General features: G+C 33.8%; 2 protein-coding genes across 2 annotated transcripts in view; one reads left to right on the forward strand and one right to left on the reverse strand.

Moving 5' to 3' along the window:
* Nucleotides 1-12,699, forward strand: part of LOC126743741 (laminin subunit alpha-1) — a 549,108-nt gene that overhangs the window by 292,824 nt on the left and 243,585 nt on the right. Inside the window, exon 6 of the mRNA XM_050450955.1 lies at nucleotides 9,311-9,547. Coding sequence (XP_050306912.1) covers nucleotides 9,311-9,547 — 237 coding nt within the window. The remainder of the gene's footprint in view (nucleotides 1-9,310; nucleotides 9,548-12,699) is intronic.
* On the reverse strand, nucleotides 10,375-12,410 carry LOC126743745 (uncharacterized). Its single transcript, XM_050450961.1, has 2 exons — nucleotides 11,455-12,410; nucleotides 10,375-11,250 (listed from the first exon to the last, which is right to left on the reverse strand). Exons 1-2 carry the CDS (start codon nucleotides 11,893-11,895, stop codon nucleotides 10,423-10,425), a joined length of 1,269 nt encoding a protein of 422 aa, XP_050306918.1. The 5' UTR covers nucleotides 11,896-12,410; the 3' UTR covers nucleotides 10,375-10,422.

The following is a 12,699-nucleotide window of genomic DNA, read 5'->3' on the forward strand; positions in this document are numbered from 1 at the left end:
CCACGAGCCTTTTCATTTTCGAGTGTCACGCAAACTGCCTGGATCTTTTATATTATTGAAATATTTCCCAGCGGGGAGAACGAGTTATAATAGAATGTTTTCGTGATGTTTTTTCAGGGTTGGATCTTAAATGACTCACGAGTCGGTATTTGATAATTTGACTTTTCTGTCTCTCCCTTTTACATATAACTCAGCTTACCTTCTGCAAACTTCCCCACTTCTTTTGAACTTATTTCACAAGGAACCATTTTTTGACCTACAAATTCATTTAGTACTTGAAATGCACTCGATAACTGTTTTCTCTAATTTTTTTGGTGTGTAATCGTCTTTCTAACGAACCATTATTCTTCTCGAGTTTGTTACCACCATTCTTTTTGCGATATTGGTTTGATAACTTTAAGCATCTTCCGGCGTCGATTCGATTTCAATACACATGGTAAATTCAAATGGTTAAAATTTGGAATTAGAGGCAACTTAATTAGCAGAAAAAGTTTACCAACTTACGCCTTTTATACGTGGATTTTATGACGCACTCAGTTCAGTTCCACAGACCTCAAAGGAAAATATTTCGTTATTTGTTAGTGATAATTATAACAGCAAAATATTTCATGACAACGATTTACTTCCTACATCATCCAAAGAGGTTGAGAAAACTATTTATGGTTTAAAATCGGGTTCGGTTGGGTGCGATAGTATTTCTTTAAAAATGTTGAGGTTTATAGCACCTGACCTAATGGATCACATAACTTTTATTACTAATCATTGTCTTACTACGGGTACAATTCCTGATAATTGGACTACAGCACATGTGGTTCTAATTCCAAAATTGTCTAATCCTTCTAAACTCAATGATTTTTGCTCTGTTAATATTTTCGAAAATATTGGAAAAAATTCTGGCAAAACAACTAACTTTTTATGTTGGTAAAAATAAAATTCCTCCTATGAGCCAGTCTGGTTTTCGACAGTGTCATAGCACTATACTATACAGATCGTGTTTTCGTTCGTTACTTATAAGAAGCTGCATAGAGGTGAAATTTTGCAACGTCCCGGGTGTATACGAGTGCCTGCGACAGAGCACCGCCCCGGCCGGCTCGAGGATGGGATTAGAAAACATCTGACTTTCATAGGAGCTGCGTCGTTTGGCGACAAAATGTCCCAAAATATTACGCGAAAATCCAGGCATATTTAAAATATTTATTTTACAGGCATGACAATGTGTAACATCCGCATAGAATTGTAATGTTAAAATGTTTAATATGATAGCATAATATGATAGTTTTGCATAATGAAAATTAAAGCGTTATTCTAATAAAAGATAAAATATCAACTCTGATAAAAATATAATAAAAAATCAGAAATAAATTTCTTATAATAATAAACAAACTTAACAACATATAATTTTTTAAATAAAAGGCTCAAATAAACCGCCTTCTTTCGCTAAACAAAAACTTAACCTATCGTAAAAGCTATTTCGCACCTCCAAAAGAGTTTCAGGTAAAATGGGATTGGCACCTTCGACAATTTTATTTCGCAATTCCTCTAAATTTGTTGGTCTTCTAAATCCATGCTTGTAAATGGTCTGCTTAAGGTAAACCCACAGATAAAAGTCATTTGGAGACAAGTCTGGAGATCTAGGAGGCCATTTAATATCGCCAGTCCCACTAATAAGGCGGTTAGGAAACGTATTTGTTAAAAATTCTTTTACCCTAGCCGCGTTATTAGCAGGACAGCCATATTGTTGAAAATAAACCAATCCCAGGTCTACATCAGGTAGGATTTGAATGGCAGGAAGAACTTAGTTTTGCAGCAACTCAAGGTACTTTTGGGCGTTTAAAGTGCCATCAATAAAAAATGGCCCTATAACATTGTCGCTCAAAATACCTGCCCAAACATTCAATTTCTGAGGATACTGGGTACGAAACTGAAAACTTCTGTGCTTGTTTTCCTGAGACCAATAACGAACAATGGAAGGATTGTGTTTGCCATGTAATGGAAAAGAGGATTCATCAGAAAACAAAATTTTTTTTAAAAAATATTCTTTTGCATTTGCCTTTTCCATCATGGTTTCATAAAATTCCATTCTTCGCCACTGGTCTTCAGGAATTATTTCCTGAGTTTTTGAATACTTGAAACATTTGTAACCATATTTTTTCCAGATACGAGCAACAGTTTTATTGCTCAGTCCCAGTTCTTCTCTCAACACTTCTAGTGGACCGTTTCGAATCAAGTTCTAGGGTACTGCAAACCATTTCTTCACGCCGTTCTATATCCTGGACCACTTCAACAGGTGGTTCTTGACGTTTTGTGTGGCATTTTTTACAATCTTGAAGACAAAAAGATGTCTCAAGATTTGTAACCACATTTAAAACCGTTTTTGCACAAGGAATTGGTCTATTCTCAAATGTCACTGGAAAACAAATCTCTACATTGTACTGCCGAATTGCCTCCATAAAACCATCTAATTAGTTGAACTCTTTAGGAAGGGATATAAACAGCCATAGTGAAAAAAATATGAAAATAACGCTCAAAAATTATTAATGCAACGTGCAGTAACACAGCAAAGTGAGGTCTGCTGACTCCCGGTTCAAAAAATAAGAGTTTCTTTAAAAAATAAGAGATGCCTTTCTTATCTTGCACAATTTACAAAAAATAAACATTTTCTTTTATATGTCAAAAGATATCGAGGGTCAAAAAGCAGGACCTTGTAAGTAACATTTTGGAAATTTTTCAGGAGAGCAATAAAACTGTTTAATTTTTGTAATAAAGTAATGATTTTTTTCATACATTTATTGATTTAGCAGGAACATAATGACATCAGTCTAGAAAAAAATAATCATTTTCTTTTTTTTATAAAATAAACTACATTTAAGAGGTACCTACTGTGCCTAAATAATACAGATATGAGGAATTGCATTCTTAAAAAACTACGAAAAAAACACAAATAAATTTTGTGTATTTATTACAGAAAATAAAATAAGAGAATATTTTATTTTCTGCAAAGGAGTATTAAACATTATAAAAATTTGTGTACTAATACCCTAAACCTATTTTCTTACATAATTGTGAAGTAATAACTGTAAAGTTTGTGATCTGGTCTTTTTCTTAATTTAAAAACAACATCTTTTTATAAAAGTATTTTTTATGTAACAACCTAATACAAATAAAATTAAATTAAAAAAAATGAAAAATAAAAGCTGACAAAACTTTTCTTGGCAAAAAATTTTTACTTGTAAGGCAACTGTTCATAAAAACTCCAACAATCTTTAGGAATTGTAGCCTTAATGCTCTGTAAATTATCATACTTTTTTTTCGTAATTGGAAGAGGCGATTGGTAAAGAGACGGAAATATTACATTGTTAAAGTCAAAATTTTTTGGTCTTGGGAAAAGGGCTGAAAGTCTTCGTCAGAAAATGTTAACTTTAATGAAATTTGCCCATTACAATATTGTAACGCTCTATATCATTATTCATTCTTGAAGGTCGAATCGAGGCATACTTTAAACAATCTTTATGGCCGTAGTTTTTGAAAAACTCGTAGCCCATATTCTTTACCAAATAGGGATTTTTAATACGTGCTTGCTTAGTGATTTTTAAATAATCACTAGGTAAATAGATTTCTTTGTTTTTTAAGCAGGTTTCAATAGCACTATGGACAGAGTCACACTCCATTTGAGTGTGACCCTTTTCCAAAAACTTTTGCGTAATTGAAACATCATGTTTCTCTGATAAATAAAGAAGAGCATTGGCGAGCACACTATTCCTATTTGGCGCCGTACAGCCATCAGAATAAATAATGATAGGTCTTTTGGTCTCTTGGGTTATAAGTTGCTCTTGTAAGTAGTTTACTAAAAAGGAAGCATAAACAGATGCTTGCCCATCGGCAATACTTTCGTTAAACCAATAACAAACGGCTTGGTTGTTGACTAAATTATAAATCGTGAAGTTATGGAAACACAATTTCTGTGTATAGTACAACGTGCTAGCTAGTATTTGCGGAGATAGCTTTACAGCTTGCACATCCATGGTAATCATGTGAAACTCACCATTTATTGCTTTCTCCTTATCTATTTCCTTTTCACGTCTTGCTGATTTTTTTTTGTCAATGTGTTCCTTATATTCTTCCGTTTCTATGTTTTCGTTCTTATACTTAAAACAGACATCACATTGGTCCTTTCTAGGTCGGAATATTGAGATTTTCATTTCGTCGGCAAGTTTAGTCATTGTAATAATTGACATTGGATTTTGCCCCTTTTCTTGGCATTGCCCCATGTAGACACGGTATAAATCCGATCATAACTGAAAAGACTATTCCAAGTACATTCTGTTGGTATCTTTTCGACAGTAATGTGAAGGAAGCTTGTTTAAATTTTGAAGAAACTCGGTAAGAAAGTTTCTGTCATTTTTAAAAATATCTTAGGTACCTGCAGGTAATAAGGCCTGTCGGGTAATAAGGCCTATATTCAAAAAAACCGCTTTAAATTAATCGCAAATCGATTGCGTTGGGTCCGCGTTTCCTATTGGTCCATTTACAAACGACATTCGAACGGACTACCCGCGTTCCTCGCTTTCGGGCGTCAGTAAGTTCCAACAACTTGTGTCAACGGGTCGCCGCGTGTGATATTATAATAGGGATACAACGAACAAAAACGTAAGTATTTTTAGTATTTATAATTGTATTTTTAATTTATAACTGCAGATATTTTGGTTAGACTTTATATTTTGTGATTTCAATAGTTTATTAGATTAAATTTAGCCGACATAATTTAAATAAATTTACATAATATTTCGTCATGGATGGGTAATAAGGCCTATAAATAAGCTATAGACCTTATTACCCTCCATGTAGGCCTTATTATCCTCATGACAAATTAATGTTTTTATTAACATATTATTAAACTTCTAAACTATTCTCGTTTTATTTTCAGTGATTTTTAACATCATGCCTCCTAAAAGGGCACCTTGGTGCGAGGAGGATTTAATATCAGCAGTTCGATCTGTTCAACGCGGTACTCTGAGTACATATGGGGCTGCGGCAAGGTTTAATATTCCCAGAAGAACCATTAGAAATCATGTTCAGAATGGAATCCTAATAAAAAGACTAGATCATAAATCTATTTTAAAAAAAGAACAAGAAGCTGACCTGGTTAAAAGAATAATAAGATTTAGTGAAATAGGTCTACCTGTGACTCCACGGATCCTTCGTCGATTGGTATTCAGATTCTACGAAGATAATAAAATTGCTCATCAATTTAATACAACTTCAAAACTTGCTGGTAAAGACTGGCTAAAGGCTTTTATGAAGAGAAATCCTGTAATTTCTAAAAGAAATACACAGTTTATGAATCCAGCTAGGGCTCAAAAACTTAATAAATTTATAGTTGATGATCATTTTTCAAAAATAGGGAAAATGTATGATGATCTTGATATAATTAATCACCCTGAAAGACTTTATAATATGGATGAAAAAGGATGCCGCTTGACTATTCACCACCAGCCAACCGTTTTAGCTAAGAAAGGGGTAAAAAGTGTTCACTTTTAATCATCAGAACATGCAGAGAGTGTGACAATTGCAGGATGTGTCAATGCCCTTGGAATACCAATACCTTCTATGATTATTTTTAAAGGAAAGAGGCTAAAGCCAGAATTATATTCAAATTCAAATTCAAAATTGTTTATTTTGCCAAAAGTAAAAAAATACATGTATCATTTAGTTACACATAAGATATACAGTTGACAAAAAAGGACCAATTCACGATTACAAAACCGGTAACAGTGGCCGCTGAGCGGACGCCTGCGAAAGGACCCTTAACCTAATAAATAGCTACTATAATAAATACAAAAAATAAATTTAAAAAAATAGTACATTTAAAGTATGCAAAGAGAAATAAATAAAAAACTACTTAATAAAATAATTCCCAAAAAAACAAAAGAAAACAAAAAGACAAATTAAAAATAAGAGTTCTGAAGAGAATGGGAGTGAATATGATAATTTGCCACCAGGAACTCAATTGGAAAAATCAAGTAAAGGCTACATGACTAACGAACTTTTTAAGAAATTCCATAAGCGCTTAGTCCAGGAACGTGCCTCTTAGTTTTTGATAGTGCAGCTTGTCATCTTGATTTGTCAATTGTTGATGTTGGAGACTCACTTTATATAGATCTTTACTGTTTGCCATCAAATACAACACATGAGCTTCAACCCCTCGACAAATCTGTATATCGTTCATTTGAGCATCATTGGGATAATGAGGTATTATTATATCATTATATATATATTATTATATTATTATCTAAATGCATGACACATAGTAACATTATAAACGGTTTTAAGGCTACTGGTCTGTTTCCATTAAATCCCGAGGCAATTCCAGTAACAGCATTTGCTCCTTCAATTCTCTCAGACGTACCGGTACCGGATGATACCAACAAAGAAAATAGGCGTCCACCTGAATCTCCTCAACCTGGTCCTTCTGGAATGGCATCCAACAAGTCTGGCAAATTTTCCTATTCCAATGTTTACTCTTCTGACTCGGATTCGACTGATGACCATATCCCTCTTGCTGAATTAAAGAGACGAACAACAAAAGTCACTTCTTTTAATGAGCTTTTGCCCACACCAGTAAAAACTAATGAAAAACCTAAAAAAAATCGAAAAAAAGCTCTAAACTACAAAAGAACTCCAGTCACTAGAGATCTTTTTACCGAGGAGAACAAAAGTCGTGCCAAATTGAATAAAGATATTGAAAGCTCCAGGGAAAAGTTAAGTACCGAATGGTATTGCCATAGATGTGAGGAAGACAGGCAGGCCAATATGAGGCAGTGCAGCAAATGTCTTAAATGGTACCATGAGGAATATGTTTGCTTAACAGTCAATGACATGGATGATTTTGAGTGTCCCGATGGCTGCTAAACTTCGCCCAATTAACGAGTTGTGCCATTTTTATGTATAGGCTTTATTAGACCTCCATCGGATAATAAGGCCGATTTGCGTTATTTTTCTTAATATTTATTTTTTGTTTTCTAGTTTTTTTAGAGATTATTTTTTTAAGTTTGTTAAAATTAATATAACCTTATAAGCACTTTGGTGTATTAAACTAAATATTAACATTACAGTCTTTCATTTTATTCAATTTTTTTCTTAGCTAGGCCTTATTCCCCTCAAGTACCTTTGTCGTTTTTCTCTCCTGCTTATATCAGTTTGGTTGCTACTAGCCATACCATTTTCAGAGTTCATCGCCCAGGATCGGACGATACAGGCCAGGTACGGACCATTCTCCGAGATTAAGGGTATTCAAGTACATTTTCTTACAAACAGTAATGCATTGATTACCGATAATAAAAGAATAATTTAGTGTTTGGGATCTACGAGATGAATCGATTGGATTCGACGGCCTCTTTTTATCGCATACTTTGACAGTATTTTCAACAAACACTTTTCGCTGCTCCCAAGTCATTACTTCCCAGAACTTCTTGAATAACTTTTCTCGATCCTCGTTTAAAATAAAAAAACATTTTTTTGTAGCATCCTCCACTTTTTCTTTTTTGTTTAAACACTTACACCTTTTTTTTATCTTCCTTTCCTGGCGATTTTTGTTTTAAAACGTATTTTTTTGATTTTTGGGCTTTGTGAATCCCATGTAGCTTTTGCCTATAAGCCTTAGTTTTTTACTAATAACCCTTTTATTGTATCCTTTTCGCTTTCTATTTTCATGATCACCTACAGGTTGTTCTTCTAAATCGCTATCCTCTTCTGAAAGTTGCCCTTGCAGTCCTTCATTTGAATTGTCTTCGACCATACTTTCTTCTGATGAGTCGGGGTCATCGGGCTCCATAGTGGCGTCGTAATCAGGATCAGACAATGTGTTTTCTTCGGGTACGTCATCCGTAAATGAATTTGTAACGCTTTCACCCAAACTGGCTTCCATAGAGTTTGTTTTAAGGATGGGATCTGATATCGTAGCTTCTTTGATTTCCATATTTGCCGTTTGATCGGGAGAGGTGCTGAGAATTCCTGGCTCTAAATAGCTTTCGAATACGACCTCCGCATTATTGATTAGTTCAAAAATATCCTCAGGGCTTAGAATTTGGTCCAACTCAAGCTCGAGTAAAGACTCATTGTTAAAATCAGTTATATTTGACAAGTTCAGGTCATTTTCTTGTCCTAGGCATTTATTTACTGTATTTAATTCATTTGAGTTTAGATTTTTAGACATCATTTTTCATGGCATCATTTTTCTTGCTCGGCTAGACATTATAATTGTATTAGTAGTCTTAAACAGCAACTCGTAAGCGGTAATACAATTTAAATTTTAAAAAATGCAGGACCTCGTAAGTGTTACCTAGAAAAAAAATGTGGTTTAGGTAAAGAAAAATTATATTTATTATAAAATAAATTAAACATAAACTACTAACAACAACTTTAAAACAACTATTTTCAAAGTGATATAAAATTTTAGCTATTTTAAACATCTTACCGGCCAAAAACATAAAGCACTTCCACGAACAACAACAGGATCGGTCGCTAACAAGAGTTAACTGACAAATACGAGGTAATGCTTTAAAACTGATGCGAATGTAAATACGAAGTTATGATTTTTGCGATTTGCCGCTAAAATTAAAAACTGATTAATATCTAACTTAATCAATAGATGCCACCATCTATTCTACGCATAATGGTATATTAAAAGTAATTTAGCCAAAAATGTTAGTTACGAGGTCCTGCGTTTTGACCCTCGATATGCTAAAACGAATAGTAGGTAGTATATTGCCTACTATATTATGTCATAGTATAGTAGGCATGATATACCTCTATACTATGACACTTGTTTATTGCAAATGCACATTAATATGCATTTGAGATTTGATTAACTAAAAATAAATCTAATGTTTAAATTTATATAATAATCTGTAATACAACATTCTTGTTAGGCAGATGTTTCAAAATTCAATGGGGGCTATAGGTTGGGTTTGCCGCCGCCCATGTTAAAAACCCTAGATAGACATGCAAATTAAGCAGCAAAGATGTTGGTCGTGTGTAGCAAATCCCACCGACTATTATTTACTTCGAAGGCACGCAATATATTGTCGTAAACTGAAAATACCAGTATATGCTACAAAATTGCGTATTGAAAGCGGATAGTTTTACGGTCTATTATTATGTACACCTACCGGTTGACTTCCTCGTGTTTTTTCGCCTTAGCATGTTTTACAAACCTATACTTTCGCTAATGAAGATATTAACGAACTTGAAAAAAAATCCTTTTTACAGATTACTCATTTTTTTTTGTGAGTTAATTATCTTATTTTTTTAGCATCCTGAATGCGAATGCCAGCATCATACCTGCGGGCCAAATTGCGAAAAATGTTGTCCATTGTTCAACCAGAGACGTTGGTCACCAGGTTCATCGAGAAATTTGCAAAATTGCATTCCATGCAATTGCCATGGACATGCCAAAAGTTGTTATTTTGATGAGGAAGTAGATAGGGCTGGACTAAGTCTAAATATCATCGGGGCTTATGAAGGAGGTGGTGTTTGTGAAAATTGTACGGTAAGTTGCACACACCAGTACTATGATTTATGGACAGTGTGGGCATGAAAAGCCACTTTTCTCTTCGTAATTTTTGTTTATTAAGCTATATCGGTAAATAGACGGACCTAAAAATTACAGTATTAACTCTCAAAATGATAGATGAGTTCCACCTTAACAAAATAGTGAAGAAGGGCTTTCGTATCATTAACGTCATTTATTACCTCAAAAAGTTAATTTGTGAAATTGTTTGTGGTTTTGGCAGTAACAACTAGGAGGTCTCACCTACGAGTCGTCATTTCATTTAATTTTTTACCCAATATTTTTTTATGACAAAATTAACTGGCAAGGGGTTTACATTTATTTACAGAATTGTATTCTAAATTGATCAATTAGTCCTGCTACTTTCATCTTTTAGTTCGAAAGCCGAAATAACGAACATCTTCTCTGCCGTGTTAAGAAAAAACGCCTTACCTGTTGAACTGGAAAATGTCCAGGAGAGAGTGAAACATATATAGAGTTGTAGCATCTATATTTTTAAACAAAAATAGTTTGAGGCTAATTTAAAAAAATAGTTTAAAGAGAATATTTCTTAAATTGGGCAGTTTTACACCCTATTTCATTACCAAGTTTAATAATTGTAGATGAGGCATTTTTGATACTTGTGTTAATTGACTTAAAACGCTTTATGTACGCATGAGAGGTTTTGGTATCATATTAATAGGTTATAGACCTGCATTTGTTGCTTAAAAAAACCTTATCTATCATGAGGAAGTTTTTAAAAATTCATTTAATAATGCAAAAAACTGTTTTATACACGCTGCTTTAATTGAATACATCTAAACAGGGTGATTATAAAATAATAACAAAATAGGAAAAATAACTGGAATGATTTATCAGTCAATATCCTGAGACAAGTTTGTAGCTTCATTGGAAACCGGCAGTTCCTCCCAAAAATGTCTTCGATTCTCAGGCATCAAAGGGCATAACTTTTTTATAATATCAGCCTTTCTCGATTTAGTGACACTTTGAGATTGTGATCTCACATTTGGTTCGGTTAAATTTTTCAGATATTTTGCTGTTAAAAAATTTACCTCGGTGTAATGAGAATTGTATTCGTTAGAATACCATAAACTAAAGCTGCCTCTTTCAAATTTTAGTTTGACAATATCACTAAGGTATGGTCTTGGTGAATACTTCTTAATTTTCATCAATGAGCTGTGGTCTTTCCAATCTCTAAAGTCACTTAGCTCCATTGATAGGACTTTTACATTTTTCATCTTGACTTGCTCGATGGCACCTTGAAAATCATTAAAGTCGTAAATCTTCCCTCCAGCTCCGGTATTTAAAGACGAACCATAAGAGTTCATAGACTGCTCCACCTGATGGTGGAAACTGTCAGCAGACATAAAAGAATATCCTGGTTCAAAAAAGTAAATTTCTAATACATTTGCAGCAATATCTGATGAGTTAATGATATGTGCCAAAAAAGAAAATAAAGTCCAATTTTTATTCTGTGCAGCACAATTATCAAGCCAGATTTTAATGGACAAAACATCACGTTGGCTAAGCAAATATTTATGAAAAGCGCTGCAAAGCTCTTCCTTTTTGCGTCCCGCTAATCCCTTATGCCATATTACAGCTGATGGGCCCAATGTTTGTTGATGCTTTCCCACTGCGACAAAACTCTCATTAAACGCAATAATTCTTTGGGTGAACAATACCTAAAAAATATTATTTTTAAAAACTTTTTAACGACCTTTTTCACAAATGGATATTTGGGTAAATTTATTGAAGTACCAGAAAAGAACTACTAAAATTTAGTAGTTCTTTTTAGTTTAATTAAATGGGAAGAACATATAAATACAACTACCAAAGAGAAGAAAAACACAAACAAGAATAAAAAGAAACACATTTTTTATAAATACCTGCTTAAATGTATCGATGCGAGGAAGCATTATGACTTTTTGGAGGTCTGCGGAAACACATATTTTCATTGGCGTCCATTCTGTAGTAGACTCGCCATCTTCTCTATATTTTTTTCTTGCTTCGGTGGCCTTTTTGATGTGAGCATTCCACTTTTTGCAGATGTCACATTTATCTAGGTCTAGGCTATTTTTGGTATGAGTTAAGTCATGTTGTCCGAACACCTCACACTGCTCGCATTCTTCGTGGCCCAGCTTTGCAAACGAAATCTTCATTCGGTCTCTAACAAAAGCTCTGTAGGTATAATAAGAACAATCAACATTATTATGCTTTTCTATAAAATATTTATGCATTTGTGTAATAGTGATATCAGAAGGAAGATATTTACGAAGTGGTGCATGCTCTCTACGGTAATGAGAAACGCGGATGAAACGAATTAACATGTCTTTCTAGCAATTCTCGGTCAACAATTTTTCTGTTTGAATGTTTACCTCGATTATCATTTATTGTTATGGAAGTCGATGAGTTTTTAGAGGATATTGATGATTTAATAATTGTATTATTATTTTTGGTGTAACCAAGGGTCGTTAGGAAAAATGTGCGACAAGCGGAAATCATTGTTCCTTTTTTATCTTTAAGCAAAAAATTATGTGTATTGTTCCTTTTTGATATGCTGTCCTCAGATGGAACAATAGTGGTGGTTCGTCGTTTAACAGCAATTTGCTCAATGCTTTGATTGACAAACATATGTCTTTTTTTCCACGTAAGGTTCCAGTATTCTTGATTCACCTGATGTCTGTTCCTGGTCTACTTTCGTAAAGCATTTTTTCTTACACGTATTTGTACATGGGGGCAACAAAGGATGAGAGTCTCGTAACTTGTCTTCCATTTTTTGTTTTTTAGAACCTCTTGATTCACGACATCTCTTTCTTTTACGCAAAATTCCATTTTTTGTGTACAACAAAATTCTGTCTTCATCTTGCCCTGTATCTTTTTTATTTTGATTTTCCCCCATGTCTGAGTTTTCTTTGTTTTCCTCTGTGCTTGCTTGATTTTCTTTTTTCCTTATCTCCGCTGCGATTTCCTGATGTTTCTCTACATTTATTTCGTCCTGATTTTCTGCTATGTCTGTTTCGTGTTCAATTTCCTCTATAATGATTTTCTCTTTAGTTTCACCCTTGATTACCCCTGTGCCATATTCATTTGTATTTAAATGACTTTCGAAGATAACATCTCCTTGACCATCA

The sequence above is a fragment of the Anthonomus grandis genome, chromosome 13, assembly GCF_022605725.1.
Source record: "Anthonomus grandis grandis chromosome 13, icAntGran1.3, whole genome shotgun sequence".
Lineage (NCBI taxonomy): Eukaryota > Metazoa > Arthropoda > Insecta > Coleoptera > Curculionidae > Anthonomus > Anthonomus grandis.

Excerpts from the sequence above, each read along its gene's own strand:
- LOC126743745 (XM_050450961.1), bottom strand. The coding sequence starts at position 11,895 with ATGTTAATTCGTTTCATCCGCGTTTCTCATTACCGTAGAGAGCATGCA. Across the intron at positions 11,251-11,454 it reads GCATCGATACATTTAAGCAG|GTATTGTTCACCCAAAGAAT; the intron begins GTATTTATAAAA and ends AATATTTTTTAG.